Here is a 13,835-nt window from a genome sequence, read left to right on the forward strand (position 1 = left end):
GTTCTCCTGGTGACTTACAAAATAAATAGTCACAGAAAAACAAGTCCAACAGCACATTTAAAACAAGAAAGCCCTCTGAAAGTGTCTTAAAAAAATTATCAAATTAAAAACAAGTCCCCAAACACTGAATTCAAAGCTAAAATTTGTCTAATTATGTGTGGCTGAGTGTGACACTGAAAACAAACAAACACGTGTCAGGCTCCCCGGAGAACCTTATTTTCCCTTTCCACATGTATATCTAAAGCAAGACAACAAGAACAATTACCAGTGTTCCCAAAGGTAGAAAAAAGTATAGAATTTTGGCTGGGTGTCCTTCAGCTAAGGCTCCACTACAGCTGATCACATCCATAATCCTTGTCCTCAGTAGCCTTTACAAGGCTGTCAGAATTACTTTGAAACTGAGCTTTTTATATTCTTTATCTATTTTTGTCGGGCACTTAGAACAAATCATATTGAAAAATTAATTTAAAGAAATGTAAATAAAACATAATACACAAAGTCATACAAAATCAGTAGCTCCAGAAAGTTTCATAAGAGATGCTTTTTTTTTGATTGGAATTGTGTCCCTCTTTTTTGTCTTTTGACTGATTTTTGTCTGATGACTGATTCAACATTTTTCTGCTTTGAAGTTTGGCAGAATTTTAAAAGGATACTTTCTTAATCCTGGGAATGTAACAAATCTCAAACCAGGATTTCTCCTAGCTTTGACAAAGTATCTTTTACAACATACATACCTTTACTGCCTATTCAGTGCTGAATCTCAGCAAAATCTTAATTTCTCTTAACTATCAACCATTTAACGTTCCACTTTCAATAAGTTGTAAATAGTCTCACTAAAAATCTCTTTTACTCTAGTTACTCTATTTTACATGGTCCGCGCTCTTGCAGTGGCATAATTTCATTGATTCTCCACTGCCATAAAGTCTTTCAGTAGCAGGTAAAATCAAAATGCCAAATGTAAAACACGAATAAAAAGTGGAACCCGCTGCCACCTCTAATAAAAATGAGTTTTGTCTAAGATTACAATCTACTATTTGGGTGATGTCAGGGCTGAGAGACAGTGATGGCAACATCTGTGAAAAGATCATCCCACAACTGGAAAAGTCTTCATTAAAGGAATGGTTGTCAGAAAATTATATAAGATCTATCCCTCTGCAGTACAGAGGGACAGTGACAGAATCACTGTCATCACTACACCCCTCATGCCAACAAGACTGTGATGTCAGTTAGAGGAGTTGTAGACTGCACATACGCACATTTTCTCCACAATTTTCACATTAACATCACATCACATCCTCATTTTTGACATGTGCCTATGCAATTAAGCTACATACATTTGCAAAAAAATACTTTTTCCTCAAGGCAAAGCACTGAAATTTCTGTTTAAATACAAACAATAGAATGAGTAAAATGACAAACATGACTAGGAAAATGTAGTGTCAAAACCCAATGTGAAATAAAAAAACCTTTTGTGAAGAACTCCCACACTAAATTCTGCTCTTGTAAGCTCAGAAATGTTGACCTTTCACTACATTCCCCACAAAGCTGTACAGTGATGACCCCACAGTGCAGGCTGTACTCATGTACTGATGCAAAGCCTGATTTGTTCCAGTCCCTGGATATCTAACGCAGGTGAGTGATGGCACTGACAAGAGGCTTCTTGCCAATGTAACTTCCTGGGTGGTTCTAAAAGCAACCATACAGAATGCATGTTCAGATTAGAAAAGCTACTTGCATCCAAACTGTCCAACTAAGCAGACAATCCAGAGTCTCTCTCAAGTGGTAATTACTTTTATTCCTGAAGCTTTTGAAAATACCATATTTTGAGAAGGTTCTGAAAACAACATTCACATTTCCACCTTCATGTGTACAAGGCTGCTTAGGCAAACAAATGAAAAAAACCAGTTTGGTTTTGTTCTTTTTCTTTCTTCCTTTTTTTAATAAAAAGAGACTACAAATCCACATCTCCAAAATGCTTTATCAGTTAAGAGACCTTTGAAAATAGGTCTCAAAATCTAACAAACTCCAGTTGGGCAAGGTGCCTTCCTCTTACATCTGTGGAGTCTGCTCCTAGGAAAAATTCCATGCTACCTCCAAAGGTGTTCTGGGTGTTGCTGTAGTCTGTACAGACTATAGTTACCTTTTGTAAACAAGCCCAGAGGAGAAGGGTATTAAAGAGCAATCTGTGGTCCTCTCCAGGGATTTTAAACTCCAGCTGCTGGTAGAATGGTCAAGAATCACCAATGACTGCACTAGGATGATCTAGTGGTTAAAGTCTGAGCCATCCTATGGAAACACAAGCTTTGTGACCACTGAGAATGGCAACACTGCAAAAGGATGTAAGCTCACATTTCCATGGAGTAAAAGTTCAGTGCTTGTTCCTGTACACTGTCTGCTTCAATACACTGAAATTTTTCATGGAAAAGAATAGACACTGATCAGTTCTTACTGCATATGCCCTGCACTATCAACATCACTGTGGAAACTTCATGCTAGTGCCTCAATCTATAACACACTATTTCACATGAGCTACTAGAAAGTGGGAAAATGTATGTGTCTAGTTTCACATACCACAAATGAAGGCACAGAGAGGTTACGTGATTTCCTAAGAGTCACCCTCTGCAGCACAACAGGAACTGCACTGCTGTTTCCTTCAACCTAGGTCAGCTTCCCAATCACCCGTACTTCCTTCTTCTCTGATACTCTTGCATTTAGGTGCTTCACAATAAAGGTGAAGCCTAAGAAAACACATCAATCAAGAAGTTCTGAGAACTTCTTTAAAGAAACCTAAACCACACAGAATTTAAGACTCACAGTTCAAAAACAATTTTTTGTTTTGGAAACACAACACAGTTTAATGCAACCTTTAAGAATTTCTTGATAGGAGGCTGTTACTTCATTTTGTGATGCTTACACCATCGCTCACCAACCAATCATTGAAAAATAGGAACGTAGAACATTTAAAAACACCAACAAGAAGATAGACTAGGAAAATTGATCACAGGTAGAAAAAAAAAAAAAAAGATTACTTGTGGTACAGGGAAAACCTCAAATGTACCATGGAAATATCCTTTTATTCACAAACCTGAAAGACTGTCAGAATATTGAACCCTAAAAGGATTAGGGACTGACTGATACCTGACAAACAAAAAGGTGCATTCTGATCAAGAAAATAGCAAGGGCCAGCAGTTGTTACATAGGGTATGGGCAGACAAACGAGTTACTGCAGGAAAAGATGTGTCTGGACTCACGGTTCTACCCCTGCTGTGCTTACGCTGTAACTACCTATCTGCATGCCGTTAGCCAAGAGAAAGTGCAAGACAGCAAACTCCTCTTTCACATCTCCTCTTATATTGTAATGATTCATGGAACACTCTAAGCAATTATTTCAGTTCAAACATAATACATTCTGTTCAGTTCTCTAAGCAAGCCTGTATCTCTGTCTTCAGTCACATCTGCCTTAAAAATAGTCATAGGTAGGGAATACGGCAGAACAGTGCAATGTTCCCAAGTTTTACATTCTTGAAGAGTTCATACAACAGTCACAGACATCAGCATTCAAACTGGGTCTGGACTTTGACTTAAAAAATGTTAAAAAAAAAAAATAATCCAACCCCAAACAAACCCTCCGCCTCCAGCCCACATCACACCCACCCATCTCTCTAAAATGAAGGGGGTGAATGCCACAAGTCTGTATGTTGAAATTCAGCCCACATGACATTTCCTTTGGATTTAATTGCTTCCATACAATTTGTATCTGCTAGTCACGCTAGGCCCCAGAGCACTAAATACGCTGTTACAAAGAGGCTCTTGTCCTGTAATAACCTCCTTAATCAAAGAGATGGAATTATGGGTAAAACAATTTTCAACTTCATCCAAAGCATCCAAACAGAAAACAAATCAAAGCCAATCACTGACTCTTCCAACATGATGTGAAGGAGTGAACAGTAAAAAGTTGGAAAGGACAGACTTCACAGATTCAAACCTCTTCAAAGTTGTGTTCATCAGCTTGGGTAACAGACAGCTCTGTGCACTGTCATTTGTCATTTACAGCATAAAGATGGGCTGTAAATCTTTTAAATGCTGACAATCTTTTAAATGTTATAGCATCTCACAAAAACTGTAAAAATAAACCTACTCTTCATTTTTCTCTCTTTGAGAAACCGAAACCATTAGCAAAGACTATATCCTTTCATATAGTTCCAGAAAAACCATTTGGTTTTCATGGAAGCGTTCTTAATTAATGCCTGTATCTACTGTATACTCAGCTTTCTAAAAATATGCTAATCAATACTATTTTCTAATGATTAATGCATAAAGCAATTTTATTTTCAGCTCGTATCACAAGATGAGTGCATGGTAGTTGTCATCCATTAATGCACAAATACTCCTGGACTTTGGGTTTAACACTAACACCACAGGATTCATTTAAGATAAATTTCACTAAACCAATGCAATTCTGCATGTACGTTACTCATTTATTAGCTTAGAAGTGTACATCAGTCCAATACAGCAGATTTTACATCAACACAATAGCGTTTAGAGCATAGTTGTCATCAATTTCCTTAAATCATTTAGAAGTGCATACACTTAAATTCAGTGCACTTAAATTTTGTGTTGAGACCGCCCTTTACAGTAAGTTTCTTAAATGTTTCCTCGAAGGAAACTCTTCTTGGTAACACTTCTAGACTCAGTGTAGCCTTCCTTAAAGCTTTCTTCACTGACCCTTTACACCTAAATCAAAAATGTGGCACGCATCCTAACTCAGAAAACCCGACAAGAGAGGGAATTAGATCACATCTGTAAATCAAACGTGTCCTTGAAGCAATGTTACTGCAGATCTGCTTTTGTTCTCAGATTTTATTAAGCACCACATTTAAAGCACCACATGATCCACCAAATTTTATTAAGCGCCACAGGTGACATGATTTTAGATTCTGAGAAAATAGTCTACTGATCATGAAACACCACCATCTTCAACAACAAAATGAGTAACTTAGTTTCATCAGAAAGCGTTACTGTTTCTACTACCAAAATCAGAGGGGAAAAAGGTAGCTCATAGATAGCTTGGTAGTTTTTTTAAGCTTTTAAGAGGGACTCTAATGTCAACATAGAAATTAGCTTACTTTTTCTTTTCAGAGAAAGAAGCTTTACAAATTTGTATCAAATGAAGTTATTTGCCTATCCAGGTCAAAAATTCTTCCAGTGAATCAGTCTGATTTTAAAGTAATCTATTCCAAATATTTGTAACTGTCAGTGTGTGAGCCCCACCTTACAGCACAGACATCACATCCATGAGCAACTGTGGTAATAACTGCTGAACAATACTGCAAAGGTGTCATACAAAGGTTAGTGTTTTCTACATTTTTATCAGAACTTAACAGAGTAACTGTCTTATGCATTGTCTATCTCCTCCCCAATTTCTAGCTGGGTAACTAACATTCCTGAGGCAGAAAAGTATCTCTACTATGAATACTGTGCAGCACCACGCGCAACATCAATATAAAATAATAATACTAATCTCTACAGAATTAACACAAACAGGTTTCAAGGAAAGGCTATATTTGGAAATCATTTGAGCACTTCAACTATCTTAATATTATTTGTTTTGTCATTGTCAGTAAAAAAGTATTTTCATGATATTTACATTACTTCTCATGTTGTCCTGCTGAACACGGTCAGTAATATAAAACTGATCGCGTGTTAAATCAAGCTTCTCCATCAACAGAAACCAGTAGGAAAAAATTTGAACATGCTGAGCAAATCAAATATTGAAATTAGCTTTCTCTCCCCTTGAGCAGTATTTACTGGCAAATATGTCCTGGTATGACAAATGTTCACTGTAACATTTAAAAAGCCACAGTGTGATAAAGGTAACAGCACCAACAGTTTCACAAATCTCCCCAGTGCGAAAGCTACCGTACTCTCTCTATTCTGTTTACCTTCTGGAATGAAATCAGAGTCTGACCAAGAAGCACTGTACACATATTGAGAAAACATTAAAACCTTAGTCTTCATTTGAAATATGAGGCTGTACCACCTGAAAACAAATCGGTGGAAAGTAATACTTGAAAAATTCTTTCTACAGAATATGTGTACACAACTCAGCATGTGGATCGATAGGCAAGTGATATTCCCACTTACCAACACAAGAGCTACGCAAGGCAGTTTGCCTGTCTTTCCAGAAACCGTTTTTATCAGAAATACATCACACTTAAATTTTTTTCCACACATGCACACACAGAAAAATGCTTTAGATAACATTGCTGTAAGTGTGTGTGTTCATTAGTCTGTTTTCCACCCCCCACTTCTGTGGTTTGGTATTTAATTACAGGGTGGAGTGGTCCCCAGGCTACTTATGTTTCTTCCAGTCACAGCCAGAAAATTTCTGCAGGAGCTGACATGCAGGAGTGCGACTGCTTCAAGTTATAGCTGGTTCCCTGTCAGTAAGGTTAGCTCACTCTTCATTGAAACTCCCAACACTGCTTTTGTTTAATAATTCTTCAAAGTATGTTTAAATAAAATAAATTGCATTCTGAACTTCAACAGGACCTAATTTAGCTATTTACTCTTAATTTGCTTTTCAATTTTCTTTTGCTAATGACTATAAACAAATCTTCATGGATAATCAACCTCAAAAGAAACGGCAAATTTTCTTTTCCCTTGAACACAGGAAAATGTAACCTTGTATACCTGGTTTGACCAACCGGGATTTTCAAGCACATCATCTGACTTGAAAACTATGTGCAATAATACATAGAGTTAAGTGGTGCTTTCCATAAACACTCTTAAATTTCTGCAGAAAATTCTGGTTTCACCTGAAAAACATTAAACTACTCATAAAATATTATAGTTCATATATGATCATTTTATGGTCAAGTATTACTCCCAAAAGCACTGGAGTATAAAGAAATACATTATTCAAATTAGTTTTTATAGAAATGAGAAAAGTTCTGTTGGATAAATAAAACTGGGAAAACAAAATAAAGACAAACTTAAGTAACAAATTACATACACAAACTTTTATTTTATAGTAAAACAAGATTATGATAATCAGACTATTACTGTTGACAAGATTTCAAAAAAATTAAGGACACTTTGGGGTTTTACCCATGATTTTTTTTTAAAACAGAACTTGCATTTTTGGCCTAAGCAACAAGAATCCATCAACCTGGAAAACTCTGTCTCTTTATCAGACATGTGTAACAGGAAGGTGAAACCACATGAGCTCATTTTGATATTAGTCAAAAAACAAAGAGCAGACAAAGATTATGTTATGTCATTTTTAGCCAGAGGTATCTGAAAACACCTGCTGGCCAAGCTCTGACAAGATTTTATATGAAATATTTATTTACAAATGATCTCTTACAGTGCTCCTATCAACCAGCCACTTCTTCTCTGTCCTGTTCTACTGAGAAAAATACATGCAAAGTGCAGAGCAACATGATCCTCTCATTCAGGTGATACACCAGATTAATAAAAAACTTTTAAGTTTGGACGCTGGTACATGTCCACTCCATATTATAAATCATATACAGTAACATACAGAATGGCAGAAAGAAAGGAAATACTTTTGTGCTTTGCTAGTAGCTCAGACTGTCACAAGAGGAAAAAAATCTAAACTCTGTGCAGAGTAATTCGAAGACTGGGGTCTTGAGTAATCCTTTGGAAATTCTAAAGCCGCAAAGCAAAGAAATCATTATAGAATCATGCAAATTATGCATTTATTAATTTCTCTACACAGTAAACATCCTTTATCTTTCCCCTCATGCCTTGTCTATATGCTACTTATTATGGCTGAACAGAGTTGAATATGAGCTCAAGCTAATACTCTTCTGACTAAGGGCTGTAGTAAATGAGTGAATGATCTCCTGTAGCCCTGGCAGTTTAACTCCCTCAGTATCCTTGGGTAGATGCTTCATCAGTAAACGTTTTATTTCATTAGCAAACATTTTGTCACTGCATATTTACCTGGTTAATACAGTGCCATTTAATTAGCAATGAATCTGGAGCAGAGATACAGAATCTACCAAAACAAGGCACTGTTGCCTGACCACGTTTTACAATTATTACATATTTTCAGGCCTATTAAACTGCTTCGAATCAAATTCCAAATGTCATAAATAAGACACTAGCCAAAATTTCTGGCCAGAAGGGATAGGCAGTAATGTTACACTTCTCAAAATCTGTCACTAAAATAAGGAAGCCTCCTCCCGTGTCCCTAAAGATATGGATGCTATAAATATAAATACACACCACTTGTGCTGCAGCCGTGCATTCCGTTTGTGAAAAGCCACCCACGACCCAAGCATAGCGGGTTCGCGGTCAGAGCCGAGCTGGAGACCCGGGAGCCCGGGTTACGCGACCCCTCCCCGCGAGCCTGCTTCAGCTCCAATGGGTCACCGACACAGGGTGCCCCGTCCCCACCTCCTGGAAAACTCCCGGGAACAACTGCTCTTAAACTTACTTTTAAAAAACTTGAATAAATTTTTTTATTAATGAACCTGGGACGCGTGGCCAAGCAGGGAAGAGGTGCGGAGCCGACAGCTCACGCACTCTGGGTGCTGCCCTCCCGCCGGCGCCCGGCAGCTCGCTTCACCCCGCTCACTCCTCTTGCCATTGCTGCACTGGGAAGAAGATTCCTCGCCCCGAGATTCCGCATCTACCTCACGCTTGGAAACCCCCGGCGCCCCCCGGCGCCCCCCGCCGCCCTCGCCTCAAGGCGAACCCCACGCCCAGCCAGCACGGCGACCCCTTCTACCCCCCACACTAGCCCCGGTTGGCCGGCGTGAAATTTGGAGACAACTCTCCCTCCCTCCCCCAGCGCGGACCAAGCCACGGCAACCGGCCTCCCGCCCGGGAGCCAGCGCCCGCCCCGCGGCTGCCGCCGCCGCACTCACTTGAGGAAGTACCGCTGTCCCGTGTGCGTGAGCGCCATCTCCCAGCCGGGCGGCAGCGGCAGCTCGTCCGTCACGTCGTATGAGCGCTGGCGGAGGTGCGCGTGCTGTTGCGCCGCGCCCGAGCCCACGAGCGAGGCGGGCGAGGAGTGGGAGCGGACGTGCTGCGCGGCGGCAGGCCGTGGCGGGGGCGCACCGGAGTCCGTGCTCGACTGCCGCGAGTGCGAGCCCGAGTCGGGCTCCTTGAAGAAGGACTCGGGCAGGATCTTCTTCCTCCAGGAGCTGGGCGTAGGGTTCATCACCGCGTTGAAAAGCGCCTCCAGCTCCGTGTCCAGGTCCTGCGTGACGTGGATCACCTGCTGCCCCGGCGGCGGAGCCGCGGGAGCGGGGTTCATTTTCCACCCGTGGGGCGCCGGCGGCCCGGGAGCAGGCAGTCGCCGGGGCCGGCCCCGCTGCAGGCCGCCGCCGAGGACGTGCCCTTCGGAGGCGGGCGGGCGGCTCTTCAGGAGCGGCGCCGCTCTGCCGGGGCGGGCGGTGAGTGCCTCTGCGCCCCCGCCAGCAGCGTTGGTGTCCCGGGCGGGCGGGTCAGCCCCCGGGCCGGGTCGCGCCGGGGAGCGTCGGGACGAGGGCAGCGCCTGCCCCTCCCGCCCGCCCGCCCCTCAGCAGCTCGGTCCGGCCCTCGCCCCGCCCGCAGTTATGCAACTGCCGTGAAACTTTGGGTGCTCGGAGCCGCTGAGGGACGGGGAGGGCTTCGCCGCGCAACAGAGGAGCCCTCGGGACGCCGGGGCTATGGGCTGGGCGGGGACCGCTGAGCTGTTCCTCAAAGCCCGCTGGGGCCTGTGTTCACACCCCTTCACGCCGCTGGCCGCGCCGCCGCACCCCTCGTCCCGCACGAAGTTAGCGGGGCCAGGAAGGCGGGGCCAGGGGCGCCGGGCGGGGCGCTCCGGGTGAGTGCGGCAGGCGCGGACCCGCTCGGCGCCGCCGGAGCTCTGCTCTTTTGACTACGGAGACGGGTGGTTCGTTGGCGGGAGCAGCTGCATGGCCCGGTCTTTGCCGGGGGCAGCCGCAGGCGGAGCAGCTGCCCCTTCCTGTCACGCAGTGCAGTTACACGGAGCGTCACTTCAGTGTTCAAGGAAACTCGAAGCATTTTCTCTCCTGATACAACTGAATTTGTGTAAACCTAATTAGCTTTGCTCTAAAACCATTATTCAGGAAGTTCATGGGTGATACTAATTCCTGGAGGCAAAATGATGCTTAAATTAGTTCACATGCGATCTTCATAGCACACTTCAGTGATGCTATGGCAATGAGGAAAAAAGGAAGGAAGCATTTGTAGTGACATGGCCCACAACTACTTTGTTGTAGTTTAGGTAAGGCTTAGCCCTTTGCTGACAGGTACGAATTTGGTGCAGAGTTGTGTCATAAATCTTTCCAACTTGTTATCCATAGGTGGTGTTTCAGATACAGCTGTGACACTTCATGGATCTATCCTGACCCCTTGTATACAGTTGCTTGTCCTCTATTTAGTCTATATTAGAAGCCAGAGCTGCCATCAAAATGCATTCTCTAGGCTTTCTATAAAGTAAATGTAACACATTTTTTTTAATCTTGTCTCATCTGTTTGGTGCACTTGGAACACCTTTTGAATAGTGATGTGAATTTGCTTAAATTCAGTAGCTGCATCTGTGAAGAATGATGTTGTTCACTTTCCAACTTCAATATTGGTTTTTACAATAGGGAGTGTAGAGGGCTTTTATGATTACACACATACAGATATCACACATTGGCTATGCAAATGTACAACTTTATTTTAGTAAAGCATTTCTTCATTTTTTTTTTGCACTTTGGACAGACTCCAGGTTATGATGACTGATAAGAATACATTCTCCTCAGCAATAAGAATCTACAGTAGAAAAGTCTTAGGTAAGTAATTGATTTTTTTTTAACTTACTTATTTCTAAGAAGCATCATGAACTGTTCTGAACATCATTTGGCTTCAGAGCTTGGACCTGGCTCTTGAACAATCCCTGTCCCTTTATCAGTGCAACATTCAATGTTGGTAATGCAGAACCTGTTCGTGAACTCCGGATTAGGATCAGCCAGGTCTATGGAACAGGTCTTGCTTGTGCATTTCCTGATTTCCTTGCTTCGACAAATATTCCCTGTAATTTACTTTTCCTTACGTTTCCTGTTTGTGTTTCCATTAGCTAGGCAGATCTCCTTGTTGATTTTTTTTTTTTTTTCTTTTTTCTTTTTTCTTCCCACATCTGCTATATTTCTGGTCAGGAAATCCAGTACTCCTGAGACTTGTTTACACTTCCTTTCCCTAAGAATTTTCCATGCTATCTTTTGTACCATTCTTCTACTGCTTCCTTATGGGGTCACTTGGTAGCGTTTTTACTAGCCCAGACAGCTGTGCTAATTACAGCACCTGCTCCAGGGTTATGCAGCTATTACTTTTTTTCTTCAGCCCCACCCCCCACCCCTCACAATTTCCTGTTTAAAACCTTTGGATATTAGATGATTGTGTGTGTGTGTGTGTGGTTATTGCACAGATAGTGATCTGAACATGAGTGATTTTTCACACAGCCTTTACAAGGGCTGTTTTGCTTCCTCCAGGCTTCTGTATCCTTGAGTAAAGGCACACCCAGCTACCTACTACATTCCTTTCCAGATGTTCAAGGATGGCTGTTCAAGGGAAAGCTCTGATAATCTCATTTGTGGTGCCTTCTCATCTGCATTAATTAGACCACTTCCAGAAGAGAGTGTTGTATCTCATGAGTAAATATATTCACATCTGTTCTAAACTTAACATTTATTACAGCTAGAACCATCTTCAGCAAGCCGTACTTTTTACTGAAGATAATTAGCTGCTATTGTACCAATGTTGTAGGCTAAAGCATCTTTCTCTACTAATCTGAAAGTGATTAAAACTGTTAGAGTAAATTCTCATAGTATTGTTGTTATTCTATGTTTAGAAAATAGTAACTTCCTTCTTTGGACATAAAAATAGGATATGACCACCAGTTTTTATAGAAAATGACTCAACATGTTCAAGTCCATGGAAGACAATGACACTTCTATTACAATGGGATTGGATTAAGTGATAAAAGAAGCAAACCACAAGCGTGAGGTACAAAATCTCCTTGTCATTACTTCTTTCTTCTAATTACAGTATTGTACATTTAAAAAAAGAAACCCAAAACTCAATAACATTCTTTTATCTCAATTCCATGTGTGGTTCAAATGTTTTTGAATAGTACAGACTTTTTTTGTTTAACTGACGGATTTATAAAAGTACACTACTTTGAGTATACCCTATTTGTTGTACATTTTTTAGCAGCAACTTCAGTCTGTATTTCAGTGGCACGCCAAGCAAACAGATAAGGAAAAAGTAAGTTCACTTTCAAATTTACCCTTAGATAATGAGCATCTAATGGTTTGAAGAAACAATACCACATGTTGTAATTTTTAATCTAGATACATCACTGCTTTGCATCAAAGCCCTACATATGTATATAGATATATTTTACTATTTCTTTTTTTCCTGAGAAAGCCTACACAGGTGAAAATCCATGTGTGATGTCCGTTACAAAATAAACCATTCAGCATTCCCTGGAAAAAATTCAGGCTTTCAGGGTAACTTAGTAACAATTACATAGTGCAGGCCAGGAAGAGCGTGCATAGTTCCTGCCTTCTGTTTGGGTATGTGCTACATAAAGAGGCTTTAAAACGATCATTAACTACATCTAGTTGCTTTCAGATACTTCAGTGAAGAAGAGCTGTATATAAAAAGAAATCTTCTATTCCCCCCAAATAAATAATGGAGAAAAAGAATACAATGGAACATTAAACGTATTACATGAAATTTCACCACAGAAGGTATATGTGTGCATCATACACACACATTTAAACTTTGAAAAAATACAGGTTGTCAGGCAAATGAATGATTTTATTTGCACTTGTGGGTATTGTTTGACAGGCTTTTTTGTATATTATGCTCTTGCTAATAGTTTTATATTAATATAATTTTCAAGAAACTTCTTTTGGGAAGGTATACTTAGGAAAAATGTACTGTGTTTTTTACAAATGGGTCAGTGCTTAAGATTCTGTTTTTTATCTGCATGCATTTCATAGCTATTTGTTTCTCAGGTAGCCTTACACTTTGGTTAGCACCTCAGAACACACACAAAGCATATCCTATGTGTGTAGATAACTGAGCTGTGGTTTATTTAATACAAAGACCTGGTGTATATTACAAAGTTTCACCAAAATAGCTATGTAAGCAGACCTCCCTTGCCAACATCTCCAGCCAGCAAAACCTCTAATGTGAACACAGCCTGTTAGCAAGTAAAAAAAAAAAAAACCCAAACCAACAAGCGAACTTCTGTCAGCTTAGTTCATGTTGTTTTATAAGTTGATGTAATTCTGCTGGCAAGGAAGCTATGTGAACATCTATAGATGACTGCTCAGACATTCATTTCAGAAACAGCTGTGCTAACCAAAAAATTGCACTAATGTTTGTGTCTCAGGGGTTATTCCCCTTACAACAATGCCACTGGAATGGGACATACAAACACTGCTCATTACGTCAGTACAGAGACAGATTACATGTAAGCAGTTTGGAGCAGTGATTTGGGAAAAGCTGTAGTGCCTGGTTTGCAAACAGCTGAAGCCCTGTCAGAAGTCACCATGCTACAGCTGCTGGTTTAAGCTTCTTCACTGAGGTTAGCATGGCTCCTCCCAAAAAGACAGTTGAACAAAATACATAAAATACATAGGCATGCCTTAATCAGTTTGTCTTGGGTAGCTTAAACTGCTGGTGAAAATGAGGTTTGCTAATACAACTGACTTTGCACACAAATTACTTAGGAAACAAATTCACATTTGTGGAAATGGTGGTAGTGTTTAAAGAACAGAAAAACAGCTGGTCATTAC

At 40.9% G+C, this 13,835-nt stretch overlaps 1 protein-coding gene across 1 annotated transcript in view; it reads right to left on the reverse strand.

The window, feature by feature from the left end:
• WWTR1 (WW domain containing transcription regulator 1) overlaps positions 1 to 9,498 on the reverse strand; it is a 68,726-nt gene extending 59,228 nt beyond the window's left edge. The window contains exon 1 of the mRNA XM_030495603.2: positions 8,901 to 9,498. Within this exon, the coding sequence (XP_030351463.1) occupies positions 8,901 to 9,292 (392 nt within the window). The 5' untranslated portion in view covers positions 9,293 to 9,498. The remainder of the gene's footprint in view (positions 1 to 8,900) is intronic.
• Positions 9,499 to 13,835: the final 4,337 nt, after the last annotated feature.

This window comes from Strigops habroptila, chromosome 8 (assembly GCF_004027225.2).
Source record: "Strigops habroptila isolate Jane chromosome 8, bStrHab1.2.pri, whole genome shotgun sequence".
Classification (NCBI taxonomy): Eukaryota; Metazoa; Chordata; class Aves; order Psittaciformes; family Psittacidae; genus Strigops; species Strigops habroptila.